This window comes from Vipera ursinii (genome assembly GCF_947247035.1).
Source record: "Vipera ursinii genome assembly, chromosome: 2".
Taxonomy (NCBI): domain Eukaryota; kingdom Metazoa; phylum Chordata; class Lepidosauria; order Squamata; family Viperidae; genus Vipera; species Vipera ursinii.
This window is the reverse complement of record NC_139513.1, coordinates 139055478-139078833: the sequence shown is the minus strand read 5'-3', so window position 1 is coordinate 139078833 and position 23356 is coordinate 139055478. Positions and strand designations below refer to the sequence as shown.

Genomic DNA, 23356 nt, shown 5'->3' with positions numbered 1-23356 from the left:
ATAAAATGTATCTATCTTCTTTTATTCTGCACCAGTGGTTGGAGCATAAATTCGAATGATCATCATATTAAAGGGTTATTTACAAAGTCTACTTGATCACTGATTGCACTGTAGCCAAGTACTCTTCTTGCTGTACCCTTCCTAACTATAAAGGCAACATTGTTTTCTTTTTTTCTTTCTAAGGTCCTGAATAATAGTGTAATTTTCTCACTGAAAATGTCTAATCCTGATCCATCTCAATGCACTCATGCCTAAAGATGTAAATTTTTAGCAATTTCCTTTCATCTTTTGCCATGCTCTTTCCCCTGTTCATGCTTCTTACATCCATGTTCCCATTGTAATTCTGTTTGAGTAGCTTTGAATTTTCTTTTCCTACATAACACCATCAGCAATTAGACATCCCGGGGGCTTTAATTTAGCCATGTCATAAATGCTATTAGTACTCCAGAAGATCCTCAGCTCTTCCTCAGTGGCATGTTGAGTAAAAGCTGACCTTGAGGGGCATTGTGTCATCAAACATATTTCCTATCCATTTGGATTCCTTGGTAAAAATTCAGGAATGTTTACCATTGCCTTTTCCTGTGCAGTATGAATTGATGTCTTTGCTTTGTCACTAAAGGGGTCATCTGCCTCTAGCATCTTCTTATATTGTGCTATCCAACATAGGGACCTATTTGCTTTAGCTGGGCAGATGGGATGACTTTCATGCTTTGGGTCACTCTGCTGGGAATAGCAATAGGAATAGCGGTTTGCAGAGTCAGCCTATGGCCCCCAACAATCTGGGTCCTCATTTTACTGACCTCAGAAGGATGGAAGGCTGAGTCAACCTTGAGCCCCCCCCCATCAGGATCGAACTCCAGATTGTGGGCAGAGTTTGCCTGCAATACTGCATTCTAACCACTTTGCCACCAGGACTTAAGATATGTTTGAATATTATTTGAGATGTGTTTGAATATTAGTAGCTCGGGTTGGTAGCTGGGCTGTTTGTTTGATCTCCGGGCTGGGTAATTAGGTTGCAAACGTTTTGTCTCCGTTCAGGGGGCACATCTTCAGTGCAGTTTGAATTGTGTTTGGTTTGCCTGGAATGTTGCTTCTGGTATTTTGGTTGAAATAGCGCTCTCGCTCTCAGTGGTTGGTAGGTGGGGTCGACGTCAATGTGTCTGTTCACTGATTGGTTGGTGGAGAACCAGGCCTCGAGGAATTCTCTTTCTCTCCTTGATTTTGCTTGGGTTATAATTGCGGTCCCGGTTAGATCGAACTTGTGTCCTTCTGAGTCCTCGTGGATGGACATGAGGGACAATGGGTTGTGTCTTTTGATAGGCAGGCAGTGCTCATGCAGTCTGAATCGGATGTCTGTGAAGATGTTGATTTTTGGGTAGGTTTGGTAGATTTGGTTGTGCTTGATTATCACGAAAGTGTCACCCACGTAACGTACACATAGCTTGGGTTTTATTTGTGGGAGTACAGTTTCTTCATGATGACTTTTGCATGGTATGGGATCCCCCATATGTGGCCTGGTTGCAGAACCCATCATGCAAAAAATCAAAGAAATTGTCCTCCCAAAAATAAAACCCAAGTTATGGGTACATTACGTGGATGACACCTTTGTGATAATCAAGTATATACATACAGTTGTGTGATTTGATGAACACATCAATGTATGCACTCAGGAGCTATTGTCCCCTGCAGTGGCGTAGCGTGGGGGGTGCAGGGGGGGCCGGCCGCACCGGGCACAACATCTGGGGGGGCGCGCTCGCACTGAGCTGCTCAGGGAGCCCCAAGGGCTGCACAGAGTCGGCTTGGCTCCACTCTCGAGCTGCTCTTTCTTGCAAAGCGAAACGAGTCCGGCAGGTGACATGGGCGGCCACATAAACTGAATAAAATAAATAGAAGTGGCCAACTCTCCGCCCAGGCTCAGGCCAACCGCAAGCGCCCCGCAGGCGCCCTGGCAGGTTTGGCCGAGCGAAGAGGGACCCGCTGGCCGGCCGGCCTAGCTTCGTGCGCATGCGTGGCTTTATTTAGCGGGGCTCATGTGCGAGCTTGAATGCAGTGGCTCTTGCAGGTCGGAGCCCCACCCAGCCGCCCTCGAGAGGGACCCGGAAGCATCCCGCATGCGCGCGACTCTTCTTGGAAAGTCTACGCCGCTGCGGGGCGCGTCTTTTCAGCAGTGCCGTGACGTCACCGCCCGCCCGCCCCTCTATTTCCGCTTCCGGTTGCCTTGCCCCGGGTGCTGACAACCCACGCTACGCCACTGGTCCCCTGCAAGAAACTAACGACACCCCTCACCCTACCTCTAGGCCCTCTGGAGCTGAGAGATTTCTGAGGAATTTTTGGTAAGGTAATTCTGCAGGAGGATGGAAAATCTGATTTAAAAAATGAGAATGGAGACACTAGGGGCAACAAGCCCTTATTGCAGCTCAAAAGCATCATGTGTATTCACCTGGAAGCATTGTGCAGCTAGAGGCTGAGGCCTTATGCTGCATTCCAGACAGAATTGTACACCAATAGGCAACAACTTTGTGAAAGGAGTTGTTTTAATGCTCACTAGCAGAAAACCCAACTTACTGAAGTCCATTTTTGGTTTTCCTTTGTTTAGTGAATTAAGACTTAAGCTTGACTTATGACCTCAATTGGGAACAGAATTTCTGTTGCTATGTAAGGCAGTTGTTAAGTGAGTCATGCCTGAGTTCAGACCTTCTTGCCAGGGTTGTTTAGCAAATCACTGCAGTTATTAAATGATTCGTGTGATCATTAAACAACCCCCCCTTTGACTTTCCTTGTTGGAAGCCAGCTGGAAAGGCTGCAAATGTCAATCATGCTGCAACTGTCGTAAATGCCTGCTTGGTTGCCAAACGCCCACATTCTGATCTCGTGACCATGGGAATGCTGTGATGCTTGTAGGTGTGAGGTTCAGTGGTAGTAAAATTTTCCACTGCTGTTGTAATTTTGGACAGGGTTGCTAAACAAAGGGTGTAAGGTAAGCATTATCTGTATAATCAAACCGAGAAGCACAATCTAGACCAATACCCTCTATGTTGCTTCAGCATGGTTGGAAATTTGCCCCTGCTTGAGCCACCAAATGCCTTAATCTTGACTGATGTGGGGAAATTTAACCAGAGGCTCTCAGCATTAGCCAGATCCTACTATCAGAATAGATCCCAGAAGACTTCATTAGGATATGGCTGGGGGGAGGAGGTAAGTGTTTCCAATGGAAATCATTGGGAACCATTGTGATTAGAAAATATTAACCAAACCCGCTTTTCAAACATTCAACTTACACTTTAAGGCTTATCTATATTGTATCGTAATGCGTTCACTGTCTTATATTATGTGTTATCACTTCTGCTAATAATAAATTTAGAAAGAGTACAGCCAAAAACTCTTGTGACTTATCCAAGCAGTCGCCAAGATTCAAAACTGTCTCACAAACACTAAAAAAAAATAAAAAAAATCTCTATTGACATAAGGACCTGAGAAGACCCTTGTAGCATCTGGAAACCTCCTAGGTTTGAGGCCAGCTCATCTAATTTCCTAGTTCCCTAGAACTGTTCAGTGATAGGCTTTATTTGGACATGAAAGCCAACTGCAGCTTCAGATTATTTTATTCAGGAGATGTGTGTTATAAACCCACCCCCACCCCCCAATTTTCTCAGTTTACAGTACAAGCATACTCTTCCATATTCCATTAGACTAGCAGGTCTGATGATGGCAAGGGCTGAATCTAAAGGACCTTTTTTTACAAAAAAAGCACTGCCTGCACTAGGTTCATCCATCTCTCTGCCCTTCCCTACCATTGGCAGTTGCTGCATGTTCTCTTTTGTAAGGTCATACTTTGCAGTCTTTACTTGCTGAAATATTAACAACCCTTCCTATCAAGAGAACAGCAATTATGGGCTTCCTAACAACAAATTATTTAACTAGGTTACTTCGTTGATGATAGCAGCTCTTAAATATTTGAACAATGTTCTAAGTTCACCATCTAATCGCTGTAGCAAATGCAGTAAAATAACTAGAGTTCAGGACAGCAATAAACGCAAAATGGCTGATTTTGGCCACCAGAGGGCATGAAGACAGTACCTGAGAAGTATGAGACAAAAATTCAAGAAGCATGAGATTAAAAAAATTAGGAAAAACATAGAAAACCTAAAAAAATGCCGAGGAATATAATAATGCTGTTGCATTTTTTCCTCAGAAAATGACATTCTATAAGAAAAAAAAACAAATAACTACAGTATTATTAATAGTGTGAGGTGGGTGAACATATCTGGCACACATACAGCTCTGGGGACGATTCCCTTTTCCTGTAAGGCTGTGGATTTTGAAAAGTTTACTAAGATAAGCACACTATGGTTAATGTACATTACAGCATCCACCATTACTATGCATTATATAAGTGCAAAATCTGAACACCCCCCCCGTTACAATAAACAGCAGGTATTAGAAGCCTTTGTGGGGTATCACCATTATTATGCGCTTGAGCAGCCTGAATGTTTAGAAAGAAAATCCTAACATCTGGAAAAACTGTCAAATCTTGCATGCTTTCATCAGTGTTATATTCTTGATCTTACATATTTTTGTAAGAAACCACTTTTACGACATTATGTCATTGGTCTCAGATCTGGGGGTTAATGTATTACAGTAGTTTATTTGGGGAGGCCCCATTTTGTTTGATTTGTGTTACTTTTAAGATTATTTTATTCCAGGGTGTCTTTGTAGTTTTATGTTTTATTTGTATTGATTATTTTGTTTTGTATGCCATCCAGAGTTCATTAGAGTTGGGTGGCTAGTAACAATTTTTTTTTTAAAAAAAGTAAATGAATAAAACTGCTCAAGAGAACACAAAAATCTCAGCAGATTTAGACATTTTCTGTTTTTTATTTAATTAAAAATTCCTTTTGGTTCTGTGAGTGGTCTTATACTGTCAATTTTGATCTACAATGCAAAGCTAAGAGGAAGACGGCACAGATTCATTTTTATAAATTCACAAAAAAAGAGTTTTTAGGTGAGTAGAGCAAAAATCCTTTCCCTTCCCCCTGGTGGTTCTGTTTAGGTACCTTTCTTCTCAGATAAGCTCTAGTGATGAAAGCATGTTTGTCCTGTAGGAAAAAAAATAGGGAAAAATCTATAATGAAGCAAAAGCCTAGGGAAGGATTCAGAATACAGAATTACAGAGCTGTAAGGGACCTTGGAGGTCTTCTAGTCCAACCCATCTGACTTATGTGTCCTTTCATTGTTAAAATATTTCTCATCTAAAGACTTTGCTAAATCTGAGGGGTCCAGAGTATGAGGTTATCTTGAGAGCTCCCACATGTATTCCTGGCAATCTCTCCTCCAGTTTCTCTCCCCCTCACAAGACAAACTTGCCAAACCAGGTTGCCCCTGGCCATTTTCTGAAAGCCCTGTGTTCTCTAGTACAGGTAGTCCTCGACGTACGAGCACAATTGAGCCCCACAGACTTCTGTTGTTAGCTGAGAATTTTGTTAGGTGAGTTTGGCCCCATTTTTATGACCATTTTTTTTGCCACAGTTCTTAAGCGGAACCCTGCAGCTGTTTTAAGTTAGTAACATGATTATTAAGTGAATCTGGCTCGCCCCCCACACTGACTTTGCTTGTCCGAAGGTTGCAGCAGTCATAAATATGAACCAGTTGCCAGCCCATCAAATTTTGATCATGTGACCATGGGGATGCTGTAACAGTTGGAAGTGTAAAGAATGGCCACAAGTTACTTCTTTCAGTGCCATTGTAACTTTGAATGGTTCCCCAAATGAACTATTGTAAGTCGAGGACTACCTGTAGTCTAGCCCACCTGGAAGCCTTTCCTATCTTTTCCTGATAGACATAGAAACTCATGTTTTCCAACTTGACTTCTTCTTCTTCTTCTTCTTCTTCTTCTTCTTCTTCTTCTTCTTCTTCTTCTTCTTCTTCTTCTTCTTCTTCTTCTTCTTCTTCTTCTTCTTCTTCTCCTTCTCCTCCTCCTCTGATGGATGCATCAGATGGGAGAGTTTTAACAGAAACCACATGCGGGTAGTCCTCAACTTGCAACAGTTCATTTAGTGACTGTTCAAAGTTATAACAGCACCGAAAAAGATGCCTTATGGTTGTTTTTCACAGTTACGACCTTTGCAGCATCCCCATGATCATGTGCTCAAAGTTCAGATGCTTGGCAACTGGTTCATGTTTATGACCGCTGCTGTTTCCCAAGATCATGTGATTCCCTTTTGCGACCTTCTGACAAGCAAAGTCAATGGGGAAGCCAGATTCATTTAACAACCGGATGACTAACTTACCAGCTTCAGTGATTCACTTAACAACTGTGGCAAGAAAGGCCATGAAAAACTCACTTTAACAAATGTCTCAGTCACAGAAATCTTGGGCTAAATTTTGGTCGTTAAGTGGAGGACTACCTGTATGTCAAACATCCATCGATGGGGAAGAAAGCAATTGGTGGTTTCTCCCTCAGCATGGGTGGAAGGGGAGAAGCAGAGGAATTCACCAATTGTAGGTATAATAAATAACGGTCATGAATACCAAGTCATCACTATGGCCAAAGCAGAGGAAGAGGTGAACTCCAAAAGGGGGTTTCTCAAGCTGGCTTCATTTCCAGCCAGTTTCACAAGGAATCAAGGCTGCAGGACAGAAAAAAATAAACCCTTTAGCCCCCCTGATGACACTTTTTCCCTTTGTGCTCTCTTCATTTCCTCCCTTCCCAAGCCACAGCGGACTTAGACTTCTTAGACTTCAGAGAGCATCGTGAGTAAACCTGCAGACATGGCTGGCAGCTTTGCTTCTCCCGAGGTATTTCTAGGAAGGAACAGAAGGAGGAAAGAACGAAAATAGGAAAGAATCTGTTGGGTGGGGGGAGAGAGTTTGGGTGGTGCTACCTTATTATGGTACCAAATGTGGGAACTCTCCATCTGCAGGTGCTGAATTTGCTCTATTGGAGCCACCACTGTTTTCCTGTCCTTTCTAATGTGTAGTTGCATTTAACTGATCTCAACTGATCCCAGGTCAAAGATATTGATAAACATAAGCATGTTCAGAGAAAGGCTACCAAGATGGTGAGACGACTGGAAATCAAGTCCTATGAGGAACAGTTAAAAGACCTAAGTAGAGCTTGTAGAAGAGAAGGCTGAGAGAGGATATGACAGCTGTCTTCAAATATCTGAAGGGCTGTCACATTGTAGAGAGTTTGGACTTGTTCTCATTGGCTCCAGAGAGAGTAAAACTGGAATTAGCAGGATGGAAATTCAAGGATGTAGATATTAAGGTGAACATCTTGACAGTAACAGATGTCAATCAGTGGAATGGGTTACCACTTGGAGCAGTTTCTTCCCCTTCACAGCAATTTTCCAAACAGCGCCTGGATAACCATCTATTGAGAATAGTGTAGTGAATCCTGCATTGTGCAGGAGGTTGGATTCTACAACCTCTCTGGATAGTTCAATAATTCTATGAAACAAAAAGTAGCAAAGAGTATAGGACCATGGTGGCAAACCTATGGCACGCATTCCACAGGTGGCACGCAGAGCCCTCTCTGTGGGCACGCCCGCCGTCGCCCCAGTCCTGGGCCTTCAGCTGGGTTTTTAAAAACCTTTTCACTTTAGGCCTCCGTCACCGTGTGAAGAAAAAAAAAGGTTCAATCAATCAATTTCAACTTCTTGCAGGAAAAAAAAAAGATCTCACAACGTTGGAATTGATAGATTGAACTTTTTAGTCCCACCCAGTCTGCCGTTACCACTGCAGCCACACCCACCCAAAGGGGCAGGCCCACCCAATTGGCCACACCCACCCAATGGGCCAGGCCCACCCAGCACCTGAAGATACATAAGTGGGTTTTGGGTTGTAGTTTGGGCACTCGGTCTCTAAAAGGTTCGCCATCACTGGCATAGGATATCAGTTAATGGTCTATGTGCCAATCCATGGCATCAGATTCGTATCCAAATTTTTAGGAATCTGAGTTCATTTTGTCCATGAAAAAAATTAAGGTACTTCTTAGGAGACACGCTTGGTTTTTATAGAGGACGAGCACACCCGGTATAAGTCAGCAAGGCATCCTTTGAAGGCATGTTGAAGGCTCATGAAATGACAAAGATATTCAAGTGCCTCTAAACAATTCTTAAGTAGAGTGATTTTTGACAGAACTACAGTAAATAAGAGAACTGGAATTCTCCCAGTACCTTTCCTTTATATTTGAAGTGTTTCCAATGATATCTGATGTGAGGCTGATGACAATAAAGAAGTTGTGAGTATAACAAAAAATCATTCTTCTTCATTGTGATGTTCACGAGAAATCTATGAGGTCCCTCAAAGGGAATAACTGCAGGAACGAATGACTTCAGATATTCCCCCAACCACCAACCTGCTTGAACAATGGTTCAGATGGGAAATTACTGTTGGAGGAAGCACAATCCCTTTATGGACCTTAAGAACTTCATAAAAAAACTGGAGCATGGGCATTTGTGTTCAAGAACAAAGCACTGGTTTTATAATGTATGATTTAAAGATAGCCTTCCCTACAGAGCAAGCGACTGCTCAATCTTCTGTACAGAATTGTTTTCGCGTACATTTTATTTCATTATATCATACTTCCTCTTTTCTCTAAGGACCTCACAGGTGGACAGCTTGGAGCCTATGAGCCCTAATTGGCCCTTGTCTGTTTTGTCTGTTGTTCTTCGACTCTCTGTGAGGCCCACTCACACTTCCTATTACTCAGTTGACGAGCCTGCAGCTGAGCTCTTGGAAACAGATGGCAATAAAGCAGCAGCTATCTGGAGTAGGGGAGCCGGAAAGTGAAGGTGGCGGGGGGGGGGGGAATGAACTGTTCCTCCATGAATTGGCAAGCTAGGCATGCATGTAAGTCCAGCCTTGGGAATCAAAATGGTTGGACACTCTTGGTTTTCATTCCCCTTCTCTTTATCCTCAAACTGTGAGGATATTTTGTGGGGATAAGAACCTATTCTGTGAGATAGGTTACACACAGAGAGAATGACCTATTTTAGACATACATACGGTCACTGTTAAGGGATGCGGTGGCTCAGTGGGTTAGGACCCTGAGTTTGTTGATCAGAAGGTCAGCAGTTTGGCGGGTCAAATCCCGAGTGCCGCGTAACAGAGTGAGCGCCTGTTACTCGTCCCAGCTTCTGCTAACCTAGCAGTTCGAAAGCACGTAAAAATGCAAGTAGAAAAATAGGGACCACTACGGTGGGAAGGTAACAGCGTTTCGTGCGCCTTTGGCGTCCAGTCATGCCGACCACATGACCACAGAGACATCCTCAGACAAGCGCTGGATTTTCGGCTTTGAAACGGAGATGAGCACCGGCCCCTAGAGTTGGAAATGGCTAGCACGCATGTGCGGGGGAACCTTTACCTTTACCTTATGGTCACTGTTAAACCATTATACAGATCTATCTCTTTGCACCCTGCATATTCTTCCTTGATCATTGTAATTCAACACCTCCTGGACTGTTCTATATAGGTATATGCTGCATTTGGATGTATCCTAAACCAAATCAGATCTGAAAGAATATAGATGGCCTTCTCCCAAAGTGGCCTAAATCTGAAGTTTTGTTAATGTTTCTGCAATTCAGAGTGACACAAAGACACTGCAATGTTTCCGCAATTCAGAGTGACAAAGACACAATCAGACGCAGCACAACTGAGTCTAATTGTGCATACAGAGGAAAAATATAGCCATTTCAAAAACTCCAATGGAGAGCAAAGAAATTTAAATTTAAATTCTTAAATGTGGGGGCTGTGATGGTTGTAAAGGGAGTCATTACATGACCAGACCCAATTTTATGGCCTTTTTTGCAGCAGTCATTAAGTGAATGCCACAGATTGTAAAGCAGCAGTTGTAGCAGTTGTAAAATGAATGCAGCAGTCATTAAGTGAACACTGTGGTCGTTAAGGGAATGCATTGTTCACTATGGGGCGGTTTTGTCAGAAACCAGAAGTAAACCCTGGTTTCTGGCAAAAACATTGCATTTGTGGTCAAGTGACTGCTGGGTACTGCAAACTGCTGTAAATGTGCTCTGGTTGCCAAGTGCCCAAAATGCAGTCACATGACCATGGAGGGAGGGCAGACATTGGACCGTTGAATCTGGATCATAAGTAGCTTTTTTGTCATAATTTTGAATAGTCGCTAAACAACCAGTCATATATCAAGGGCTATCTCTATTTAGATACAGATTGCTCAGACCTGCTCTGTTAGACTCTTACTACCTTTGACTAGAAATCATACTAACTTGTCCAAAAAAATTAATCCCTCTTGTAATCCCATAACTGGTGGGAGAATGAGAGTCACAATCTGACTCACCTCCTTTGAAGTCCCTGGGCTGATGAAGGCCCATCGCAGGGAAATGTAATACAACAGGGGTGATAAGGAGAAGGGCAGGAACCTGGAAACTTCTCTAGTTTCCTAATGGGTGAATAAGAGAAGTCAACTTTGATGTCCTTGCTCAGGGAAAGAGGACTTTTGTGATATTGATCAAAAAGCTCAAATGTCTACCTTTACAAGGGCAAGGGCAGTGATTCACAAAGGGGCCCTAATTGCCTCTCCGACGCAAAGCCTTTTTTAGAAGCCTGTTAGGACTTCCTAAAAGGAAGCCTCCCACCTCCCCCCCCACACTTCTATTTCTATGATAACAGATAGCACTTGATTGTATTTATTCTTCTCTCTTCCCTGTGGTCATTTGCTGCTTTCAGATGTCTATGAATCGAATACTTGTTAGACAGTGCCGGGAGTAAGGAAATGTCAAGAAATATCATGGAATGGTATGGGGCAAAAGGAAATTTTTTTCCAGATGCTTTGGATACAGCTCTCACTGTAATGTATGGGGCTGATTACAGTACCAGAACTACAGGAGGCGCTATTGCTGGACAGCTCCAGTAAAGAGCAGCACTGGCGGGAAAACCACGGAAGCCTATTGGCTGACAGCCAGGCGGGAAACCAAGGTTTGAATCTATTGGTTAGCGCCCACCTGGACAGGTACAAGAGGACCCAGGTAACCCCAGTTCCCCAGTCATTGTTATTCCAACCTGCCATCCAATAAAGATTCTGCTGCAGCCATCGCCTACGCGTCTCATTGTTCCAGGACTTAACACTCACCATCTCAGATGGAGAGCCATGTTGGCTGGAGCTGATAGGATCTTCATCTAAACGCAGCTGGAGGATACATTTGCAGCTCTGGGATATTTCATTCTCCCTTTTGCTTTGCCAAAGGATTTATTTTCAAGCACACACCCTCCTGAAAAGTGTTCAAGAGCTACCATAAACGAAAGTATTCCTGTGCATGCAGAGAGAAGATGTTTTTGTGCTATTGAACAGTTCGCATCAGTATCCATGCGCTCAAGTATTTAGAACTGGAACCTGAGATCAGAAAGGTGCTGAATTTCATGGTAGTTTGAAAAAAAAGAAAAATTATAATGACTTAATGGCCTGTCATTCCTTGTGATGGAAGAGGCTGCGTTAAAGTTCCAACTGTTCAGCTGGGTGGCTAAGGTTTTCTGCCAGTAAGATCAGAGATTAAACTTGATCAATTTCTCAGAGCCAGTGGCTGAGGGTCAAAGAAGAAAGGGAACTTAATTGCAACTCTACACTTGTGATATAAACAGCAGCTGCTGGGGCAGGGCGTGTGCGTGAGTTTTAATATATTGACAAGTGGCTATGTGCATTTCAAGTGGATGCCATTGGTACTTGCTGAGGTGAAACCAAAGAAAGCAATGAAGAGCCACTGACATCAGAAAGAGAAGTTAATCCTCCCACATTTATGGCCCATAATCTCAGGGGGATTCAGTTTTGCCTGATCTGACAGGCGATCGTAAAACACACATCCACTAATTGTATCCATTTAAGAGAGTCCAGTGCATGCTTCCAAAGTGATTCAGAGGAGTCGCTTTTCCCCTTGCATAAGGGCGCATGCAGTACATCCCTACTCTTTGTTAGAGCAACCCTACCCTTTTTCAGGGTTCAGAGTTGCACAAATGAGTGGATTCTATAAAGCAGCAGCACTTTTCCTCTCAGGCATCTCCAGGAGCCTGAAAAAAAGCAGTATTGCTTTAACACGGGCTTCTCCAACCTTGGCAACTTTACGACTTGTGGACTTCAACTCCTGATTTCCTCAGCCAGCTGGGAGTTGAAGCCCACAAGCCGTAAAGTTGCCAAGGTTGGAGACTCCTGCTTTAATGAATGCCAGAGAGAGCAAAATCTACTGTAAAACAGGATCTGGCTGTGGCATGGTAGGAAAAACGAGCTGTCCCTCCAGGGTTGGGATTAGGTTTCTTCACACATGCCTTGTGTGGCCTAGAAGTAGGCTTACCAGCTATTCCTTTCAGTGGAGTTCCTGTGCATTAAAAGCAGTGCACCATGCAGAAATGCTTTAAAATATATAGATGGACCTGCCACCTCCCCTTCTTTTGCTTTTAACACCAAGCGCTGCTTTGCAAACTTCAAGAGAAATAACTTGATCTGTCAGCCAATTTACAGTATTTATTTTTTTTAGGCTATTAACTGTTTTCCATTTCACTGATTATCATACATATTACATTTTCTCCCGCACAGATGATGGTATGGTGCTTTTCAATCAGGACAGTTCCTTCCAACACAAATGATTTTTTTGGTGGGGAAATCCTCTCCCACACATTGCTTAAATTGGAATCTGGAGAGGCACACAAGTCTTTCACACAAACATAAGTGAAGGGCTGAATCATGCTTGATAAGTGGACAGAAGCAGGAAATGTGCTTTTTAAAAACAATTATGGGCAACACCAATACAATGATAGAATATGCCGGTCAATGTGCTGGCTGATATTTTCAGGATCAGATTGCACTAGGGCAGTCTGTGGAGAACTAGTTGGCAAGCTAGAGGTGAGTCTTTAAGATTACCCTTAGAACATAAATAAGGTAAAGGTAAAGGTGCTAGTCGTTTCCAACTCTAGGGGCCGGTGCTCATCTCCGTTTCAAAGCTGAAGAGCCAGCCCTTGTCCTAGGACGTCTCCACGGTCATGTGGCTGGCATGACTAGACGTCAAAGGCGCATGGAACGCTGTTACCTTCCCACCCAGCTATCCTTGGTGGAGCAGTGGGCTAATGCCTCCTTAAGTAACATCAGCTGCCTGCATTTAGTGCAGGTTCGCGTCCCACCAGGCTCAAGGTTGACTCAGCCTTCCATCCTTCCAAGGTAGGTAAAATGAGGACCCAGATTGTTGGGGGCAATAAGCTGACTTTGTAATAATGCCGCTTGGGGAGCCCCGAAAGCCCTAATAAGAAGGCATATACATAGAATGAAGGCTATTGCTAAGCACATTGATTTGTGCTTTAGATTGTAAGCCGCCATGAGTCTTCGGAGAAGGGCGGGATATAAATGGGATTAAAAAAAAAGCAAGATATTTCCTGAGGACGGTGTTGTGACTGTAGCGTATTTCCCAACCCTATTTCTGTCAATAAATATGGCAAAAATAAGTCTTAACATTGGTACAATCTATGCTTGGCAAAGGTGCTTTTTTCATAATGACCAATTTTCTGTCCTGCCCTTCCCACGTATTTTTAATTCGCACCCATCTTATAGAAAAGTTATGACAAGGTCAAAAAATTGATTATTTTTTGTAACTTTTACAGTTTATCCTCAAAAAGGAAGCATTCTGCCAACTAGCCAGCAACTAAGCCCTTAGCAAAACTAAGATTTCTTCCTGTCACTGAAACTACAGAAACCATCACTCACCATAGTAAAATCTTCAGGCCTGCAAATTTCTCCACGATATCTACAGGTCAGCATCATGTCCTCAAGCTGATGGCTGCTGCGGTCATAAAGGTTAAGCAGATTGAGAGGCTCCTCAGGCACTTCCAGGCTAGGTGTAGCCAGTGGAAAGCCTGCTTCCAGGTAGGTACCCACATCATAGCCCCAAAGCGGTGAAATATAAGACAGGTAATCATAGGTGAGCTGAGACACTCGGATGCGATTGATATTGCAGAAAGTGATAGCAGGGAAAGTCAGCTGCGGACTCTCCTGCTCATCCAGCTGTGTGATGTGGTGATATTCCAGATAGTAAAAAATTTGCCCAGCTACCTGGGATAAGAAAATGGATAGAGAGATCAGGAACACACCTGCCCAGAGGATCTGGCGGACTCCAAATCCATTCCCTATGAAGATATGGTTGGCCCCATGCAAGGTGCAGCTGCTGGCAAAGGCTGCCAGATTTGGGGCTGTTCCTTCATCTTTCTCCCCTAGTTCTTCTTCCTCCTTGGAGTCCTTCTCTGAGTCTTCGGGATTGTGCTGGTCATAGAGAGATTTGTCAAGATTTCTTTCAGCAGGACTCTTGATGGTGTGTTTCTCCTTGCTTGAGGAGAAGGAGATGTTGCAGAATATCTGGAGGGGCATTCTGTCCTTTCTTGCCAGGTTTCTTCAAGTAGACCCCTCCCTGGCTGGCTATTAACAGGACTCCCCCAGGATTTCCTAGCGCTGGAGGTCAGAGGTGAAAGGAACAGAAAGTAGCTGAAGTGAGTATGGGAGATGCCAGAAGGAGGTGAGAAAAGGGCTGGGATTGGACGAAAGAAACCGGAAGAAAGGAAAAGGAGAAAGGAATAAACAGAAGAAATGAGGCTGGAATTATGATGCCAACCAAGAAAATAAGATGAATCCAAAAGAGAGAGAGAATTTGGAAGATGGCCTGCTGCAAGATGCGAAAGGAGAAGCTGACGACCATCTACTCCAAGGAAGCTTTGAGGAGTCTCAAACTATTCCCAAACCCCTCCAGATCCATCACATGGAAGCAAAGATGTCTCGGAAAACTTCAGTTCTCTGACCTTCTGCTCCAAAGTTGGCAGTCTGTGGCTGTGCTAGTCCGAGGAGCTGTTCCCAGTCAATGCTACAAGACCGGCATGGGTATTAATCTACAGCAGCACAGAAGTCTGACCCAGGCACCTTGGAGAAGGCCTGCTTAATAATTCATTGTCTTCCTTGGTTTCTGTGTTGGGCTGGGAGGGGAGATGCTGAGGGAAGGACTAGCATTTTTCCTTCTCACCACCTCCTCCTCCCCCTTCCCCGCCCGCCCCCAACTCAGTGCCTACCAAAGCCAGGCCCCTGCTGAACTGTTTCCTGCACCCAGCATGTTACTGCAAGCTCCAGCCTCTTGCAGCTTTTGTGCATAGCTGGACTGAAAAGATACAGGAACCTCTAAATAAAACTGCCTTTCAGAATTAAATCACGTGTTATCACCAAGACTGTCAAAGTCTGTGTTTAATCCTTGAAATTCTACATGGCTGTTTTCTGGACAGAGATGCAGTGAAACTCAGAACTGGTTGAACCTCTTCAGATTGCAGTTCACAGAAATAAAGTTGCCTTGAACGGTGACCTTAGGGATGTTATTACATTCATAAGGTAAAGGTAAAGGTTCCCCTGCACATGCGTGCTAGTCGTTTCCAACTAGGGGCCGGTGCTCATCTCCGTTTCAAAGCCGAAGAGCCAGCGCTTGTCCGAGGACGTCTCCGTGGTCATGTGGCCGGCATGACTAGACGCCAAAGGCGCACGGAACGCTATTACCTTCCCACCGTAGTGGTCCCTATTTTTCTACTTGCATTTTTACGTGCTTTCAAACTGCTAGGTTGGCAGAAGCTGGGACGAGTAACAGGCGCTCACTCTGTTACGTGGCACTCGGGATTTGACCCACCAAACTGCCAACCTTCTGATTGACAAGCTCAGCGTCCTAACCCACTGAGCCACCGCGTCCCTTAATTCAAACCAAAAGTGGTGCTATCAGAATTCTCCAGCAAAAGCCCTTCCAGAACTACCAGCACTGCAACTCTCATAACTGGCCTTGTTAGCTGGGTATTGTGGGAGTTGCCATCTCCTTGCCTTTGGAAGGCTCCATATTTGAGAAACTTGCACTATGAGTTCATTTACATGTTCCCTGATGAAATATCCAAAGGCTATAATTATGGAGACACTAATGTTAGCTGCTGTCACTTTGTGAAGAAAGTATGAACAGTCCATTTATCATTTCATGTGGACTGAATTCAAGGTCAGTGCAATCTTCAGCCAAAACCTGCAAGACGGCAGGCATAGCCTCTTGATTAAAGCCCTGGCCCTTTTGTATATTTTATGCTCCACCCATCATTTTGTAATTTTTGACTCACCCATGGAGTTTTCTCACTCAGTATACCACACAACTTGTGCCCTGTTGGGTCATCATTTCAGATATATTTCCTTAACTAAACAAAGAAACAGAATGATCATGGGTGGGCAAAAAAGCAATGAGTGTGGGAACGGCTTTTGACTTCCTGTCGGATTCCCCACTGAGTTTCCTTGTGGGAATCTGCCAGGGAAATCTTCCTTCCTTCCTTCCTTCCTTCCTTCCTTCCTTCCTTCCTTCCTTCCTTCCTTCCTTCCTTCCTTCCTTCGTAAGAGTTTTTATTGGTTCCCCCCCCCCATACATTCAGTAATAATTTTTCAACAAACATGCTGTCTGAGTTTACATTCGCTAATACATATTTAATTCCTAATCCTTTATTCTTTCCTCTAGCCATCAATAAAATAAATTCCAAGTTTGGTAATATTCCATTTCTTCTTTTTCTGTCAATCTTAGTCTATCCAACTCTGCACAGTCTAGTATTTTTTTAATTATTTCTTCATCTGATGGTATTCCTTCATTTTCCCAGTATTGAGCAAATATAATTCTTGCCACTATTGTTACATGCAAAATCAAATATAAGCTTTGTTTGTTAGTCTTTTCTGGCATTATACCTAATAAAAATGTTCAGGTTTAAAATCTACATGTTCTCCCAACATCTTTTCTAGCCAGGTGTGTATCTTTTTCCAACAAGACTTTGTCACATGTCCACCAAACATGGTAATAAGTGCCTGACTTATGTTTACATTTCCAACATCTATCTGACATGTTTTTAAACATTTTTGCTAAGACTTGCTGGTGGCAAGTGCCATCTATAGAACATTTTATATAAATTTTATTTGTAGGAAGTTGACATTGTCAGTTTGTAATTTCTTTCCCATAAATTATGCCATTTTTGTAATTCTATGCTATATCCAAAAATTTTCGCCCATCTTAGCATTGTTTCTTTAACTTGTTTGCTTTCCATTTTCAAAGTTAACAGAAAATTATGTTGTTGTTGTTAGTTGCAAAGTCATGTCTGACCCATCGCGACCCCATGGACAACGTTCCTCCAGGCCTTCCTGTCCTCTACCATCTTCTGGAGTCCATTTAAGCTCCTGCCTAAATTATACATTTTCTTAATTAGTTTCTCATCAGAAGTTAACAATGTCTTATCAAACACAGTTTGTTCCTTATAAAATCCGTACAGTTTAACATCTTTATCATATCTAGCTTGCATTTATAAATGTGCCCACCATGATAGATACCCTGATTTTGCATTTCTTGTTTAGATGTTAAATTCCTTTCAGAGTTTAGAATATCTCTATATGTCCAGGTTTTTTCAAAGTTCACTAAATTTGGGTGTACAATTGCTTCCATTGTTGACAACCACCTTGGAATTTTCAAATATATTTTACATTTTATTTATTCCCATGTTGTTAATAATGCATTTCTTATATAATGATTTTGGAAATATTTACGGGACTTTATTTTTCCCATACCATAAAAAAGCGTGCCACCCCAATTGTAAATCATGCCCTTCCAGATATAACAGCCTTTTATTCCTAAGAGTTATCCATTCTTTTACCCATGCTCATGGGTGCTCTGCTCTAGCTAACAAAAAGAATGAATTATTTCAATTTCAGTTCGGATTAGTGGCTTCTCTTACCAATGGGTCTTTTGTAAGATCACCAGTTTTTTTCTCCCTAGCTGAGACTTTGTGCTTTGAACTTCAGGAGCCAGTGGCTAGTTAAGGACTTAACAATGATAGGAAAATGGTGCTTCAGCTGCTAAAGACATAGGAGTTGTTTTCAAGGAGGTAAAGAAAGTTGGGCTTTCTCCTGAACAGTAACAAGAAGAAATTGTTCAATGGCATATCAAAGGCTTGAGTACAGCTAATAAAAAAGCTAAAAATCAGATGACTCGCCCTGCTCTTGGTCCTGTAGTAATAATTTGATCTGTGGAAATCAGCCAGAGAAGTTTTTCATAACAGAGCGATAAGCAAGAAAGTGGATTAATAATGCCTGCTGTGCAGGAAAATGTGGCAGATTTCACCACCAGAGATTGGGGGAGCTGTCCCTAGAATCAGAAGGGCATATATGGAAGATGAATTGTTCAGTAACAGTAAAATGGTGTGACAAATAGAACTGCTTTAAAAAAATTTATACTGCTCAGTGGATCTTTTGGACTGAAAAATATGGAGCATTTGCCAGATGCAATGGAGCCAGTGTAGAATAAGGAGAAATATTTGACAATATAGGACATCCCTTTAAAGAAAGGGTATCTGGGGTGAGGATTCTCTCACAGAAAACTGCTGCTGCCGATTTGGGATTTGGGGCAATCAGGCAGAACAAAGCTATAGGCCTTTGCTAATGAAGGAGTTCCTCTCCTGCGCTTGCAATTTTTCCTTCCTCTCTACCCTGTGGTTTCTTTGCCCTGCACTTGGGAGACCATTAGGAGCAGCCACAGAGTAATTTCATGCTGCTTGGTCACTGCTGATCCACCTAAAAGGGGAGATGAGAACATGCAAGATGGACAGCTCTTTGGGGCCCAGAGAGGAATGGTGGTGAGGAAACGGACTTTCTTTTCCGGGCAGCGCTAGATCAGCATAATCTGAAGTCAAAGTGACCAGATGACTTAACTGTTTGTGAACCGCCCCTTGGCCCTTTCGGCTGGAGGCTCTTGCGTGCCACCTGCTGGTTATCAGATAAAAAGTAAGGCCACCCTTGAGTCAAGCTTTACTCTTGGTGATTTCATTTGTGCAGTTTTTATGGCAGTTATAAAGGCAATTTACTTACTGGCTTCTTCTTGGATTATTTTTTTTTACTTTCTAGTCCAATTAACAACTTTGAAATGTCTTAAGTAGTCTCCCCCCCAACTGGGTACTAATAATACAAGCTAATCCTGCGTAGGTTCCCTAATCAGCTAAATTACTAGGCGGAGGAAAATCAGGCTTCTGCAAATGATGCTTCCTCGTGCAGCTAGATCACAATGGTCAGTGGAGAATTTTGAATATGACTCTTCTCTTTACTTAGAGGTATTAAGGGTGATATACTAGATAGAGCCTCGGGCATGCAAAAATGCTCTTAGCACCTGGAGCTTTGCAAACACACGGCACTTCTTTTCATACATGGCTCAATTACAGCATATAAGCCTTTGGCATTTAGAGGTGCACTGCTCAGATTTTGAGACCTCCAGTTTAAAGAAGTCTTATTTATTACATTTACATGCTGCCCATCTTACTGTAAATGACCCTTCACTGTAACAGCAAGTAGAAAAGATTAAAACATTAAATAAGAAAGTAAACACAGACTAAATAAGTTATCCGCTTATTGACCATCTCACATCTGCACTACGACAGCACACTCTGCATGGGACTACCCTTGAAGAGCATTTGGAAGCTTCAACTGGCGCAGAGTGTGACACCTACTGCTTCATGAGCTGCACTGCCTGGCGGTTTGCTTCTGGGTGCAATTCAAGGTGTTAGTTATTAACTTTAAAGCCCTGCATGGCATGGCTGTAGGTTACTTGAGGAGCAGTCTCACCCCAGTGGGACTGGTTTGCCCCACCCGTACTGGCTGTGGGCCCCATCAGTCCAGGAATTCCAGCTGACAGGATCTAGAAGGGCCTTATCTGCCATGGTTCCTGTCCTTTGGAACATCTTACCCCCCTTGAGGGGAGATTGGCCTCCACCCTTCTGTCCTTCCATAAAGGCCTGAAGGCCTGGCTCTGCCAGATGGCTTGGGGCCTCAATGGAGGAGCATCCCACTGGAGATGGTTGAGGAGGGTGATTTTTGGGGTGGTTGGTAGCATGTGCTTTTTTGGTTGATGAATTAAGAGCCCATCTCATCTCCTCCTATCCCCATGATGCATCCTGCTCCCTCCCTCCCCATCTTTTAACTATAATTCTGTTTTTCATTGTAACTTCCATTTTTATTGTTTTAGAAATATTTATCTTTTATGGTTTTAATGCTGATTTTAATGCTATAAGCCGCTCAGGGTCTCTTTCAAACAAGATGGGTGGCAAATAAATTTAATTAATAAATAAATAACAATAAAAAAGGAATAAACGCTCTGAGCAGGTGACAGCCTGTCAGAGCAGAAAAGAGGGATCCTGGTGGACCAATGGTCTGATCCAGGAATAAAATAGCTGCAAACATTTCCCACAAAGTGCTTGGTTCAGCAGAGCAGAGATTAAGGAGTATCGCTTGATGGGGTGAGCTTACGCACTGCAAACACAGCACTGCTCTCATCTTCAGGAATGCCAGTGAAAGATTCATAGCTGGATAGAGTAGCAGTCCACTTGGGAGGAAAAAAAAATACTCTCATTGAAGGACTGGGCTGAAAACATTTGTATTGAACTTGATATTTGATATTTCTTGATGATCCAGAACTGCTACATGTATTTATAGCTCCTGGGCTTTTTTTTCTGATGTATGTGATTATAAATACATCTTCTTTTTAAAAAAAGCCTTTGCTGGGTTGTTCCCTAGTGATCTGAAATGCGTGCAAAGGAAACTTCTTTTTTTTTCTATCTCTAGTTAGAGATGTGGGAGCTCTTGTATGTCGGATGAAGCAAGGTACCTACGGATTTGTTGGAACCTTCCCAGAAGCTTATGAAAGCTCTGGAACAGAGGAGAGGAAGACTTGAAGGATAAGCAGAAGGCTGTCTGCTGGTGATCAGCACTAATCAGTAGCCAGTTGAGCAGAGAAAGGAAGAACCTGCCTATTCTTTCATCTTTAACTGAGCCCAATCTATGCACAAATCACTGAATGATGCTTTCATGGTGAGCTGTGGTGGCACAGTGGTTAGAATGCCGTATTTCAGGCTAATTCTGCCGACTGCCAGCAGTTCAATTCTCACCAGCTCAAGGCTGACTTGGCCTTCCTTCCTTCCGAGGTCTGTAAAACGAGGACCCAGATTGTTGGGGACCATATGCTGACTCTATAAACTACTTAGAGAGGGCTGTAAGACACTATGAAGCGATATATAAGTCTTAAGTGCTATTGCTACGATATTGAAGCAAGTATGAGTAATAGCTATTGTCTTCCAAACAAATTGCTGTGAATGGTGGCAAAAATGACAGGGGAGTTTGCAATTGTAACCACTGCCCTTTAGAAGATGGCCGTCCAACCTTTTGGTTTGCCTGGGCAGCATGAATGAAGAGAAATTGTCTCGGGCTGTACATAAATATTTATCATATAGTTAATGTATATAAATGTAACTATCATATAATTAAAGTATAAAAATCACATAATAATGTTAAAAGTTTGCAATCTCGTGAAGCCGCGTTATTAGCTGTCTGCATGCCGTGCATGGGGCTGCAGATTGGACATCCCTGCTTTAGAATTTGAGCTACCTGCTTGGAGTTAAAACAGTATTGCTCAGACTGCTTCTTCAAAATCCAGGTATTAACAAAGAAAGCAGCCAGCTTTGCATGTTCCTCTTAAAGGCAAAGGGTTCTTAAGAGGTCAGCTAGGTCTCAGTTCCTCTTAAAGCTCTGAGTGCCATTCCTTTATGGACAGGGAGGTAAAACTCCAATAAATAGATGTTTTGATGCATGAAACAAAGGACCACACACAGCTCTCCCCATTTCGTACACAGAAGTTGGCCAGATCAATGGATGAACCTGGTTCATCTCTGGCGACAAGGCAATCATAGGTTAGGATCGCTTGAAGGCTAGCTTGGGGGAATGGAAGGGGAGATGGAATATCCAGGAAATCTTCTAGTACCTTGCTGCTTCTTCCTATCCCTCCACTTCCATTGTCTTGGTTTTGATTTTGATTTTTTCAAACTTTCTTCCACCACAATTGCTGCCACCATGCAGCTTCTGCCACAGTTTCTGCCACCAATTTCTGCTGTGTTACACTCACCATGCAAAATACAGTTTCTGCCACCCAGTGGCGTAGCGTGGGTTGTCAGCACCCGGGGCAAGGCAACCGGAAGCGGAAATAGAGGGGCGGGCGGGCGGTGACGTCACGGCACTGCTGAAAAGACGCACCCCGCAGCGGCGTAGACTTTCCAAGAAGAGTCGCGCGCATGCGGGATGCTTCCGGGTCCCTCTCGAGGGCGGCTGGGCGGGGCTCCGACCTGCAAGAGCCGCTGCATTCAAGCTCGCACGTGAGCCCCGCTAAATAAAGCCACGCATGCGCACGAAGCTAGGCCGGCCGGCCAGCGGGTCCGTCTTCGCTCGGCCAAACCTGCCAGGGCGCCTGCGGGGCGCTTGCGGTTGGCCTGAGCCTGGGCGGAGAGTTGGCCGCTTCTATTTATTTTATTCAGTTTATGTGGCCGCCCATCTCACCTGCCGGACTCATTTCGCTTTGCAAGAAAGAGCAGCTCGAGAGCGGAGCCAAGCCAACTCTGTGCAGCCCTTGGGGCTCCCTGAGCAGCTCAGTGCGAGCGCGCCCCCCCCAGATGTTGCGCCCGGTGCGGCCAGCCCCCCCTGCACCCCCCACGCTACGCCACTGCTGCCACCAAGACTGCAGATGTTTCCCCCCCCTCTTGGATCTTCTAGGACAGTGTTTCTCAACCCTGGAAAATAAAATATATGTAGACTTCAATTCCCAAAATTTCCCCAGCCAGTCATGTTGGCTGAGGAATTTTGGGAGTTGAAGTCCACATTTCTGCAAGTTGCTAAGGTTGAGAAACGCTGCTCTAGGACTTAAACAGCTTACAGCCTCTCAGCCTCTTCAAAGTGCCTTTTCTTGGCTCATGAATTGGAGCAAATCTATACAACCTCCTTGCCCTGACAGAAGGAAGAGCGGCCAGCATCATCCACTTCCAGCTGAGGCAGCCCAAGGACACTTGAGTGCTCTGCTCTGCAAATCATGTTTCCTTCCTTATCCTGCCTCCAGATGGGCAGGTGGAATGAGGCCCATGGGCCTGAAATCGGTTCAGCTAGTTTCCTGTGGGACCACCCCTTTCATCCGCTCTCTGATTCATTCTCTCATTCCTCTATTGCCTTCTGGTTGTAAGGGAGACTGGAATCCCAGATTCCATACAATCCCCCCACTTTTTTAAAGCTTGACCTAAAGTTCTGAAATGGACTAGCCTTCCTGCCTTAAGTGGAAAATTAAAAACAATTTCAGGTAATCCTCAGCTCACCACAGTTGGGACCAGAATTTCCATTGCTAAGCAAGACGGCTGTTGAGTTGCGCCCAATTTTACACACACACACACACACACACACACACACACACACACACACACAGTATATATGTTTTAAATGTTTGTTAAGCATTCAGAATACACTTGC

The 23356-nt window shown here is 43.7% G+C and overlaps 1 protein-coding gene across 2 annotated transcripts in view; it reads right to left on the bottom strand.

Annotated features, from left to right (window-relative positions):
* The window catches only part of ASIC1 (acid sensing ion channel subunit 1), a gene marked incomplete at its 5' end in the record, with an annotated part of 210247 nt that overhangs the window by 46041 nt on the left and 140850 nt on the right, over positions 1-23356 (bottom strand). The window contains one exon of one of the 2 annotated variants that reach the window (XM_083355470.1): positions 13718-14374. The exons of the other annotated variant lie outside the window; for it this stretch is intronic. Coding sequence (XP_083211596.1) covers positions 13718-14374 — 657 coding nt within the window. Of the gene's footprint in view, positions 1-13717; positions 14375-23356 lie in introns of those variants that run through there. 2 annotated transcript variants of the gene reach the window in all.